At 47.4% G+C, this 12,488-nt stretch overlaps 1 protein-coding gene across 3 annotated transcripts in view; it reads left to right on the forward strand.

The window, feature by feature from the left end:
- Positions 1–2,725: 2,725 nt before the first annotated feature.
- The window catches only part of BICDL1 (BICD family like cargo adaptor 1), a 50,874-nt gene continuing 41,111 nt past the window's right edge, over positions 2,726–12,488 (forward strand). For 2 of the 3 annotated variants that reach the window (XM_005493458.4, XM_014271619.3), the window contains exons 1-2: positions 2,726–3,492; positions 8,142–8,357. In XM_005493458.4, coding sequence (XP_005493515.3) covers positions 2,890–3,492; positions 8,142–8,357 — 819 coding nt within the window. In that variant the 5' untranslated portion in view covers positions 2,726–2,889. The remainder of the gene's footprint in view (positions 3,493–8,141; positions 8,358–12,488) is intronic. The other variant, XR_012583056.1, reaches the window with a different exon arrangement.

Raw genomic sequence — 12,488 nt, forward strand, 5'->3', positions numbered from 1 at the left:
TCCTTTGTGAGCAAACCAACCAGTGAAATCCCTGCAAGGCAGAATACAGATTTCAAAGCATCAGATTTAACAATATACTTGACACTGGGCTTGAAGAGCCTGCACAGCTTAGAGTTCACCTCCCCTTGACCCTGTGGGAAGGACAATACCCACTGCTGTATCCACAGCTTAAGCTGGATTGCCTGTTTCAGTATCTTGCTCTTTTAGGAACCTGTTTAGCAGAGGGAATTTGCACTGGCAGGTTGCCCTGGATGGCTCCTTGAATCAAGCTCTCCAACCCTCCCCATGGCTTATTTACTGGATTCAGTGCTTGTGGGATGGGGACAAGCAAGAAGGAAAAAAAAAAGGACTCAGAGGCAAGGTCAGTGCCACCCTTTTGACTCATAAGAATAGAACCTTTTGCTTTCTAGTTTATACAGAACTATGCAAGATTTTGATCTGAGCAAGGAAAGAATGATTGACCCTCTTACGAAGACTCTTACACCACTCTCTTACACCTATGCTTTATTTTCACCCTTGTTTGCTAATATCACAACGAAGGCAGCGTGTCCTGGGCAAGGTGACATTTCTGTGCTGTGATGACATCACTGGCATCAGTCACTTGCTCTTGGTTCTCTGTGTGCTTGAGTCAGTCTGGCCTTTTTGCATTTTCAGAAAGGGCCATCCCTGGAGTGATTTCCAGGCTGAAAGATCATTTGTTCTGTACACACAGAAACCTTCTGTGTTTCAAGAGTGTCAGCTCCTGAAATGCCTGATCTAATCTCCACAAGAGCTACTCACTATTGCAGTACCTGAGGAGTGAAGTGTCACATCAGCCTTCAGCAGTGCAATTAAAACAAAACAACCTCATGTTTGACTTGTTTCCAATAACTGGTTCTTCTGTTTTCTGGGCTGAGGCTCTCCAAAGGACATGACCAAGCTGAAGCAGGGCAAGAAGAGCAGAAATGGGAGCTTATAGGCAGCAACTGTCCCAGCTCTCAGCTGAAATACATTTTAGGATCCTAAAAGATAATGCCGCTATTCCATTGTAAAGAAACTGCATTGTTACATTCTTAACAGTTTTTCATAGGTATTTGATTGGGATGACACATACAAAATCAAATACTAATAAAGTAGCATACAAAGGAGTTTTAGAGGCAGTAACATACCATATTTCTAAAAAGCCAAACCAATAATTAAATTCACAGGACAATGGATTTTTAATTTTTTTTTAAGTGGAAGTCAATAATATGTTGTGCTATAAACAAAGCTTTAATCCAGGGTTGCTCCAGATAACACAGTTATGTTTTGCAGTCAATAGTCCCCAAAAGATCATTAAGCTTGTATAGAAGCCTGACTAAGATGGTGGCATATTTACAATACATTTCACTGATTTATATGTGCTTTTTCCTCTCCATCCAAGCAATAGATTTTCTTCATCCCTCTCCTAACAGATGCAGCAATGGGGTTTGTTTCAGGCTTTGTTTGGGAGATTAAAACCATCTCACTATAATCTCTTTTTGTTTTATACACTGAAGGAAGCATTAGAGATGAAAATTGATGCCACAATGGATTTCATTAATCACACCAGGAGCTTGGTTTGCTGTAGTAGGCACTTCCAGCAGAAGGTGCTCACAATCAGTTTAAATATTAAACGCCCTCCTGTGTTTAAATAGAGATGATCAAATCTGTGCAATCACAGCTCCTCTTGGGACGGGGATTCTTTTAAAAGTGCCAATATTGTCCAAACCATCTCACCTTATGGTCAATCCCTCTTTCCAGCAATGTAAGCGTCTGTGGAACTGCAAGGACAAAAGGACAGGGAAAAGTCAGTGCCTGGGGGAATTGCTGTGAGATAAAGGAGGTGTCACGTCTGGGTCACCAGTGCAAAGAAAATCACAATGGTCATAAGGACCAACAGTTACCGTGCTGGGACAGGTGCTGGCAGCACCAGTCTGCCAGGTCCTTGGAGAGTAGGTGCTCACATATCAGAAAGCAGCACTGCTGTTAACTGATGCTGCCAAGAAAAAGGCCAAGGATCGACAGGTCCCCCAAGCCGGGCTGTTGGGGTGTATCCCCACGAAAGGCCGAGTCCCAGTGGCAGATGGCCAGAGGGAAGTTTGCATTGCCACAATTCATGTTCTAACTGGTACGAATAATCAGCAGCTCTCCAGGGCCCTGGGTCTGACGCCAGGCAGAAGCCAGCCCTGCTTGAAACCTGCATCAGTCACCAACTGTCCCAGCCAAAAACATCCTTGGACTGATGTGTTGGGGCTGTTGCATACAGATGAACATAGTCTAAGTGAAGGAAAGGAAAGCAAGTCCCAAGAAAGCAGTGTACAAAGAAAAAAGCTGTGAAACTCATAATTCCTGTCTGCAGAATCTAGGAATCAAAAGCACAAGTTCCCTTTAAAATGTTTTTTGTGCCATCACTGTTAAAGCCTTGCTTGAAATTAGAGTATAATCAGAAATTGAGGGAATGGGGTCTTAGCAAAGGTGACAATATACAGGTTTATGCTGCTGTATTCTGCCTCAGCCTCCCTCCTGTACTGGGATTTAAGGAGATCAAAAAAATCAACAAAACCAAAACTGAAACCCCAACCAGTCCTGCCCCTAATATAGGGAATAGTACTGGGAGCTGAACTGACTACAACTCCCAACGTTCACTGAGGGTACCTTTAGGACAAGTGTTACCCGAGAACATGCCAAACAATCTGAAATTGAAAGCAAGCCCCGGTGGCTGTTGGAAGCTGTAGTCAGCTCTGCGGGGTGAACTACTGAGCACAAAGATCCCGAGAGCTGCTCTGGCAACCGAAAGAGCCCCGCTAGAGCTCTGGGGGAGCGAGCGGCGAGCGAGGAGAACGCGCTGTGCCCCTCGGGGGTGCCAAGTTCCCTCCCGGGACTTCGCCGATGTTTTGGGGGGATTTTTGGCCTGGGCCTGCGGCAGAAGGGGCGAGACCTGCCCGGGTTAGCCGGGGCCAGCAGGACCCGGTTTCCCCCGCGCCGCCCGGGCCCGGTGCCGCTGGCGGCGCCGGCGGCAGTGGCAGTGGCGGTGGCCGTGGCGGTGGCGATGCGCTGCCGGGGCCCGGCGCCGGGGGGCGGGGGCCGGGGGCGGCGGCGCTCCCCGCCCAGCCGCCGCAGCCGCGGGCCGGGCGCGGGGGGCGCAGCGGAGCGGCGGCGGCGCGCAGGGCCATGTCGGCGCCGTGCCTGCGCCTGCCCGCCGCCGGGTCAGCACCGGCGGAGGCGGACAGCGCCGGCGGCATGGAGCCGCCCGGGGCCGCCGCCCTGGAGCTGGCCCTGGAGGAGGAGCTGGCGCTGCTGGCCGCCGCCGGGGAGCCGCCGGAGCCGCCGCCCGCCGCCGCCGCCCGCGACCCCGAGCTGCTCTCGCTGATCCGGCAGAAGGAGAAGGACCTGGTGCTGGCGGCGCGGCTGGGCAAGGCGCTGCTGGAGCGCAACCAGGACATGAGCCGGCAGTACGAGAGGATGCACAAGGAGCTCACCGACAAGCTGGAGGTGAGGCCCCGCCGCGCTCCGCCCGGCCCCGGCCCCGGCCCCGGCCCCGGCCCCGGCCCCGGCCCCGGCCCCGGCCCCGGCCCGCGGGTTCTCCTCGCGCAGCGCGGCCGCTTCCCCGGCGAGCGGCGGGCGCGGGCCCTGCCGGGCAGCCCACGGGACGCGCTGCGGCCGTGACGGGGAAGAAAGGGTCTGAGCAATGCCTGCGAGGCCTGGGGGAGGCAAAGCTGCCGTTCTCCCCCGATCCCCCCGGCCGAGAGCCGGCGTGTGGGGCCGGGGCCGGGGCCGGGCTGCAGCACCGCGCTCCGGAGGCTCCTGGGGGGCCGTTCTGCCCCAGGACCACCTGGGAGAGATGTGCGCGGCTCATCTCGTCACAGAAATACCTCGGAAGTTAAATTTGCACAGCAGGTACTGAGCTACAGAGCATATGTGACCCTTATGCTTAAGCTGTTGCAGCTAAGGCTTTAGGCATGGCAGGAGATAAGCCCTAATGATACATCGCTCTTAGCTGCTGGCTCTAAAAAATGCCTACAGGTATCTGGAGAGAGCTCTTTGCCAGGAACTCGGGGGATTGAGCTATTTATTGATTTTTTAAGATAAAATAGAGCTATTACAAAGAAAAGGACTTGTGCAGGCAGCTTTTTTTTTGGAACGACTCTTGCCCAATTGTGAGAGAACCACTATTATTCACTCTTCCTCATAGCTGCTCTTGAAATTGTATTTCTTCCAATAAGTAATACTGCTTAGAAGGCTAAGGAAAGCCTCTCTCACCTTTCTGGAGAGAGTTTGAACAGTGCTGGATTAACATTCACATTTAAAGTCACAGCCCTAGACCAGTCCTTTCTGCACAGTCCTGAATATTCCTGTATTCCTTCCTCACAGACTTAACATTTCTCAAGTTCAAGAGGATTTGTGAAATTACTGTATGCCCTTTGTTCTCCTGACAAAAATTCCTCTCTCTTATTAAGCTTGTCAGTTACCTCAGCTGATCCCTTCCTTTTTGCAAGGCAATCTCCCTGCCTTTGCTATTTTAATAAAAAAATAGTGAAGGTGACATTTGCTCAAATTGTTGCTTAGTGGCTCTGTTTATCAGATGAGAATTTCCCAGAATATTAAAATTTTCCTGAGTGAATGTTTCCAGGTTGATCTTTAAGTCAGAACAGACATATGTGGTGTTGTGCTGACATGGTTTTCCTTAGGAGTTGGAGTAAAACCTTTCCTACCATTAAAGGAAAAATGCACGAGTTTAGGTACCCAGCAAGCTGCCTCTTAGGGAGTTCAGGAGCCTCAAATACCACTCACTGCTTGCAAAATGTAGAGGTGAAAAGGAGAGGGGAGAAACTACGACTTTATAGTAATTTAAATAACATCCCACAAATGTTTACCTCTGCTCTCACAGGCCCATTCAGAAGGTAAAGGAAGAGACTGTAAACACAACGGGCTGTTTACATATTTTCATCCCATTACTATCGCCCTAACTTCCCAGTGGAATAACAGATTGCTATTTTCCAGGCTACCCATTTGAGAGGAGTTAGTGTTATCTACTTTAGGGTCATTTTTTTTCCATTGTCTTTGGCAAATTTAACCCAGTGCTGCTTCACACAAAAATCAAATTTCAACATTAATCTTCTAAAACACAAGCTTGATAATCCCAGCCTCTGCAGATTAAATCTCGACCTCCTCCTGTTGCCACTGAAGTGAATAAAATTTCACAATAAGCTTTTTTATTTCAGAGGAGCAGAGAGGAAGGACCCACAGCTGTTCCCTCCTTCCCTGTGCTGAGAACTTTCTGATGGTGACACAAAGCAAAGTCTCAGATGAGATCCTTGCCAACAGCCTGATATAATGATGTTTAGCACTTAAAAGGAGATATTTTGTCCCAGTTCACAGTTCAGAATTGGTTACAAGAGCTCAGTGAAGCCTCTCCATTTCACAACAGCCAAGCTCCTGGTCTGCTCATTGGGTGCTTTGCCTCAAGATTAAATCTGTTCTAGTTTTGTGGGTTCATTGCTGAGGTACAGCATTCCTGCCATGCACCTACTCTGGCAAACCTTTCATTTCACAGCCTGAATTTAAATTCATTTCTAATCATGAAATTAAAGTTCTGTAATAAATTCTGATATGTGATCCTAGACAGTTTTATCCTCTCTAAGGGATTGAAACAGTTAATGGTGCTGTTTCTCTGACACACAGGAGCCTGCTGTGTCCAAGCACTTTACAGTATGAACCCTCTTTATCAGCTGGGAAACCTCCCCTTGCTTTCATCTGTTCAGATGAGGACCACCCCAGCTAAGTTGAAGATAGCTGTTTTCAGAAGAAAACATCTTCTAGAAAGCAGTTCTGTTTAAAAATCAATGAGCAGCTGGTGAATGGAGAGACAGACACTCAGGAAACAAGAAACTCCCCTCCTGAGGCCAGCAGTTTGCCCTCTCAGCACTAGGTGCAGAAATCCCCTGCAGGTGCTGGGGTGAGGGCAGGCCAGGAGAGATGGCTGCTGACAGGAGCAGGAGGGACCAGTCAACACATCTCCTCTGGCTTCTCCTCCTCTTTGCAACAGCCTCTCTGTGCCCCCATGCTCTGTTCTGGTTTCTCTGTCACAACAGAATAAACTTCATATGCTTCACCTTCTTCTAATGCGAGCCTTTGTGATGGCCATTTACTGGGGCTCTGTGTAGTGGTGATTTTCTTTTGCAGTGAAAAAACTAAAGTGCTTTTTAAATGATTGACGAGGCTTATCGGTGGCTTCTAAATCACATTTGGGTGTCTGGGGCACTTCAGCTGCAGTGCTGCTTCTCAGCAGGCTGAAGTTCCACTTTCCATTTAGAGAAGGCCCTGGATCTTTCTAAACGTTGCCTAGCAGTGAAAGAGGCAGAGCTATAAAAGACAGAATTTTCAGTGTGCTGCTGAAAGTGAAATTGTGGCTGCTCCAGCCACACTTGGACTACAAACAAGATTTCTTTGCAATGGTTGTCATGGGCCAGGTGCTGGGATCTCATGCCTACCTATTGCATTAAAATATTTATATTACTGCTTAGCTCTCATCTGCAAGGATGCTCATTCTTTTAGTGTCTGAAACATGGGGAAATCCCCTACTATGGGCCACTGTTTCTAATCAACTTTCCCTCATATTTAAGGGTTTTCATGAAAGTCTGGAATTTGCAGAAGGATTTGAAGGGCACAAGCAACATGCTGCTACACTGGGCTGGAAGGAGAATAGGAAATAAGGAGATAAGGATTTGGGGATCAGGTGAAGAAAGAGAAAACATGGCATCTGTGTGGCAGAGCAAAAAAAGGTGGAAGATTAGCAATACACAGGCCAGAAGCTGGAGAGGTACTGGAGGGTTTTGACATTCAGACCTGCTTGGGAAGGTGACAGGGACCCTGCCAGGGAGGCTGTGTGTCATCAGCAGTAGGCACCCTGGGGAAACAGCCCCCTCACAGCCTGTGTTTCTAACAAGCAATAAAAAGCCACTTCACATAAATGCAGTGCAATTTTCTTTTCCACCTAGCAGGTTTATTTTTCCCTCCTATCAGAAGTGCCATGGGAATTGTTCACCAGGGAACAATTCACCTGGGAGCAATAGGCAAGTGCTTGGCCCAGTGGGTTTCTGTTCTTTTCTAAGATACATTCCTTAAAGACTGGGGAATCTGATAAAGAGTAGGAGGAGAATATTCTGGGGATCAGAGGACAACCAACAAGGAGAGGACTCCCGTTTTTCAGGTTTCCTGCTGATCCTGGGACGTGCCCATGTCCCCAATCTGTGACTGTTCTAAGTAAATGTGTGTCTTCAGCCACCAAGGGAAATTCAAACTCAGGGTTTTGGAGCAGGGATTCTTTCAAATGGGCACAACATAAATCTGCTTTGACCTGATTTGCAGCTCTGTTTCAATCAAGCCCTCATTTAACTGAGCCTGTAAAACATGCAAAAGTTTCACCAGATTGGTGCTGTCCCTCATTTCCAGCCAATCCAAAGCAGAGCAGAGTCTCCAGAACTTAGAGTGGTTTCTAAGAAACCTGAACCCAGAACATGGATGTACATAATGTCTGTAGCAACCAGTTCATTGCATCCATTGCCATTCCAGAGCAGGCTGCATCAAACAATGGAGTTACTGTGCACTATCAAACTCTCAGACACTAATTAGGTCAGGAATAGAAGGAGCAAATGGATAGATGATTCAGCTGTTGTTCATGAGACCCATATGACAACAAGGATGCTTCATCTACATTCCTCACCAACAGTGAGGGTATACAGTTTGTGTATTTTGACTATAAAGGCAATTTTTAAAAAATTATGCCACTGACCACTGAAATATTGCTTTGGAGTTAAACTAGGCTCTGCTAAATCAATTGCTCTGTCTGACCTATATATCTCGCCTATTGACATGCAGCCTACTTCACTCTTTTGGCAGTTATTTCAGTAAAAATTCAATGTGCTGAACTCCAGTGGCCAAGGACAGGCCAATTGCTGGAAATGGAAAATGGCTTTAGTGCCAGTGACCTGCCCTGATGTGGAATTGTTATCTCCATGGCATTGTCACGCTCCAGCACCATCCTCTTTCCTGCACGAGGTTTTAGCCCTAGCATAGAGGAGGAAAAGGAGACATTGACCCCTTTTCCCTCCCCTCCTAACCTCTTCTTCCCCATCACGTAGCACCTGGAGCAAGAGAAGCACGAGCTGCGGCGGCGCTTTGAGAACAAGGAGGGAGAGTGGGAAGGAAGGGTGTCCGAGCTGGAGAGCGACGTGAAGCAGCTGCAGGACGAGCTGGAGAAGCAGCAGGTGCACCTGCGCGAGGCCGACCGCGAGAAGACGCGCGCTGTCCAGGAACTCTCCGAGCAGAACCAAAGACTCCTGGACCAGCTCAGCAGGGTGAGTCAGCTGGCTGGCACAGCTGGGCACGGACAGGGGCCCAGCTCTGCTGTCATCCTCCTCTGGGGCAAAGGAGTGGGGAAGCTCCAGCTTCCAGGGAAACAAAGGGTTCTGCCTCTGGTTATGTTACACAGGTGTTGTGATAACACACACTGCCTTTAAACTGATTTTACACCTCTAAGGAGTGATGCATTTCTTTGGCAAAACAGTTGTGTTTCTGGGTTGAGTGGTCATTTACTGCATAGTTATCTCTCTCAACTGTTTTTATATCTAGAACTGATGTAGAAAATCTGTTTCTAATTTACTAATAGGCTGAACAAATTTAGCATGCAAGAAGAAGGCTAATCTGCAACAGTGGGACAAAAAGCTTTTTGCAGGCCTCCCTCTTTTGAGATACATTGGCTGTGATGTTGTAGAATTGAACATACCATGTCATTCTCAGATGGTGTGTCACTACAGATAACTTTGCCATGGTTAGATGTGTGAGAACCTACTGAAATTCCTTGGAATGCCGTGTTTCATCAAAGAGCTTAACTTGCCTGTGAATGAAAGAGGATTTATAGTGAGGCTGCTACAAATCAGCCTAATTGACTGAATACTTGCAGCGTGAGTTTCTTTCTGACAGCAAAAGACTTAACAGTTTCTGCCTCCTTCCCACAGAAGTTAACCTGTCTTCTGGAATTAAGAGCCTTGATGTTTTTCCTCCCCACTGGACAGTTAGTACAAACCATAATTTTAATGCTTGAGAACACAGTTACTCCAGCAGACGAAAGCATTTGCTTGTTATCAGTTGCTTATTCCTAAAATAGCATAGAACAAAAACACACACAGATTCAGGCTGAAGAGGCCCACCTCATGCTGTAAGAACTTCTCTCAGACTAAATTCTGTCAGAGCTGTGTCTCTGGGGCTGACACAGGGATTTTGCCTATGGGAGGGTGGACACCTCAACCACAGCACTGGGATCCAAGGACTCTGAAGAGGGCCAGATCTACAGGTCTTCACTCAAGCTGTGTGTGCAGCTGTCCTGTGCCTCCGGAGGTGAGAGGAGCTAGTGTTGGGTATGACACTCCGACACTTGAGGAAATCATTCCTCATTCCACTGTAGATTTTCTTGTCAAGGATTTAAAAAGTCACTTATTCCAATTTGGTTAACTAACTTTAAAAAGAAGAGAGAAAAAAAATCCAAAAGGACGTGATCTTCCTTAGCTCAGGAATGCTGCTAAGTTTGTCCATGTTTTTAAAGCAATGTGTCCCAAGTGAGCTACAGATCTTTCACCTTTTCTCTGGACAGAGCATATTCCACATACACCATGGATGAGGATTTCCACCCAAGATTGCACAAGCCCTGTGTTGTGTCAGGTTTCTTATCCAGGGCTAAGAACTTGGCTCCTTCTGTGTGTGTATGATTTCTCTCACTGGCTGGGGAATGTAAGATTTGTTATTGTCCCAGCATAAGCACAAACTGGAAGAACAGACTAGAAGGTAGGAGAGGCAAACCAGACAGCTTGTTTTGGGCTTTTAAACCAGATGGGATTATCCTCATGTGATACTTGTGCTGGAGGAACCTCTCACAGCCAGATGCTCAGAGAGCCACTCCACAAAGCCTTGTCAGAGGAACCACCAAGCTTACCAGCATGTGGTGTCCAAGCATGGGTTTTGTGCCCTTAACTCCCTGTTAGTGCCAGAAATGGTCTTCACTGACCCACTTCAGAACTGCCACATTCAAAAATGCTGAATATTGCTGCTGCCCTCCCCATTGCAGCCCAGCCCTGCTCCCAGCCTGGAGGACAGTTTTTCTCCAATGCAGATAAGCTCTGACAGAGACAGAGCTGATGTTTGCCGAGGCACGATTCAGTGCTCGTTGAGTTTGTCACCTGGCCAAAACTTGCCAGTAGCTCAAAAACAGCAATGGGTATAGCAAGGGTGTAAACAGTCCTCCCACAGTCAGGAAAATCTGTACAAATTGAAAGAGAGTAGGGAACAATCTGCTGTCATTCTCAGGGCTTTAGCTGAGGCTTTTTAAAATCTTAGCATTATATTAGCTGCTTAATATTCTATATTTGCTGCTCCATAGTGTATTTGCAGTCTCATGTGTCTGGTTTCTTATTCTGAAGAGGTTACACATGTAATCCCTGAGGCAGTGGCACTGCCTGAACCCTGCACCCATGTAGTTCTGGCTCCTGTTACCACTTAGGCTTCCAATTAATAAAAAGGACAAATAAGAGTAGCATGGATGTGCTTGCCATAGGCTGGAGTCTCTCCTGGGATCATGAACTGAGCACTGGCAGAGGAGAAGTCCTACAAAGAGGTGCTGTAACAGCTTCTGTGAGGTTTAAGGTGTTGCTGGTATCCTCCTTTTGTTCCTGGCTCTGCATTTGTGTCTCCGTGGGTTGTTTGGGAGCAGAGGGTTATGAGAAGTCTGGGATAAGGTGATGAAAGCCTTATTCAGAGCCTCAAGTCTGCCCCATCCTGCTTCACTCACAGGACACATAGACAGGCTTCCTTCTGGTAGAGTCATTCTACACTAAAAGCTCCTTAAATTTGAATTTCTACCGTTTTTAGCAATTAACACCTCGTGGCCCCACTTAACAACACTTGATCATCTCACTCCTGGAGAAGGTATCCCCTTGGCACTGGGCTCTGTGTGTTGAATGACAGTCGGCCTCAGGAGCTGCCAGCCCACATGGTCCTGCTTGCTTCTTCTGGATTCCCTGGGCTTCAGCCTCTTTTATCTCAAAGCAGGGCAGCAGCCACCATCTCCTCCATCCTGCCCCTCCTCCTTCCTGCTGCTGCCATGCTTTCACCAACTAATTAGTCCTTAGGACATTTTTTAAACTCTGCCTTCCCCAGAGATGAAAAGCCAACACATACTCACTTTGTCTAAACCTGGCACTAATGCCAACCAACCAAGCACACACACCCACACAAGGACAGCAAGGGGACCTGGAAAGCTCTGTCTTGCAATTAATGCCTGGGACTGAAAAAATCCATCATCAGTTCCAGCAAAGACTGATAAGGAAAACTCAAGGATAGGAATTTTAAGTCCGTTCCAGTATCTAAAAATTAGCCTCTTGCCTCTGTCACCAAGAGGCTAAAATAAGGTCCTTAAAAAGTTTTGAGGTCTTCCAATGAGGTGGTGATATAGGAGAACTTTAAATATCTAATAATAGTAAGTAGGCTATAAGGAACTTTGCCTCCTCTTGAAATACAGCCTTTGGTTCTCTGCTTTTAGCAGAACAAAGATACTGCCTGAGGTTAGAGCAGCATTAAACCATGGGGAATATTTGGTTGGCTGGACTGGGAGCACATGATGAAAGACATGATTGAAATGCCAAAGAGCAAGTTTAAGACCTCCACAGTATTTTTTAATTTGCTACACGATGATTAAAATCCCTTCTGCACATTGCTTTGATTTCCCTCCCCCTGCCTCAGCACAGCAAAGGGTGCAGGAGCTCTCAGCAGTGTGTCCACACCAAGCTAAATGCCAAGTTTACCAAGGAGAACTGAAGAGCTCCTCATGAGCAGTGTGCCAGGGTACAAACCACTCACCAGAACTGCTCAGAGCTAAAGGATGAGACAAGGAACAGTTCTGCTGAGAAAGTCAAGGCTTGGGAATTATTACATGTTCTGTTTCCAGCTCCTTCAGTCTCTCCCATCTGTTTCAGTTCCCCACAAGGATAAAAAAAGAAAAAGAAAAAAGAAAAACACAAAATCCACAATCCTATGCCTTCTGTCCTTTTATGGAGGAGTGTGTACAGGGAAAGGTCTCCTCTTACATGTGCCCACAGCAGGTAGCACAGCAAGAGACTGTCCCCACCTTTGGGCTTCTAGGAGTTACTAATACAAATAATAATAACAAGCCGTCATCTTCCTATAATGAGACAGCATATTACTACTTTGTCAGGAAGTGAATGAAAAAAGACTTCCACGCTGTTTCTGAGTGCCTTCACCAGATGGCTTTCCCACACATTTCCTGCTCCCCAGCTCTGGCTCCTGGAGCTGTTTGCTGCGTGTAGCTTGGGCGAGGCTCATCCTGCCCGGTTCAGCTGGGCTTCTTTTGTGGTTCATGGAGCACCGGGAGCGATTTCACAATGTCAGGCTCAGGTAGGTTTTGCAATGCAAATCTGTTT

The sequence above is a fragment of the Zonotrichia albicollis genome, chromosome 18 (genome assembly GCF_047830755.1).
Source record: "Zonotrichia albicollis isolate bZonAlb1 chromosome 18, bZonAlb1.hap1, whole genome shotgun sequence".
Classification (NCBI taxonomy): Eukaryota; Metazoa; Chordata; class Aves; order Passeriformes; family Passerellidae; genus Zonotrichia; species Zonotrichia albicollis.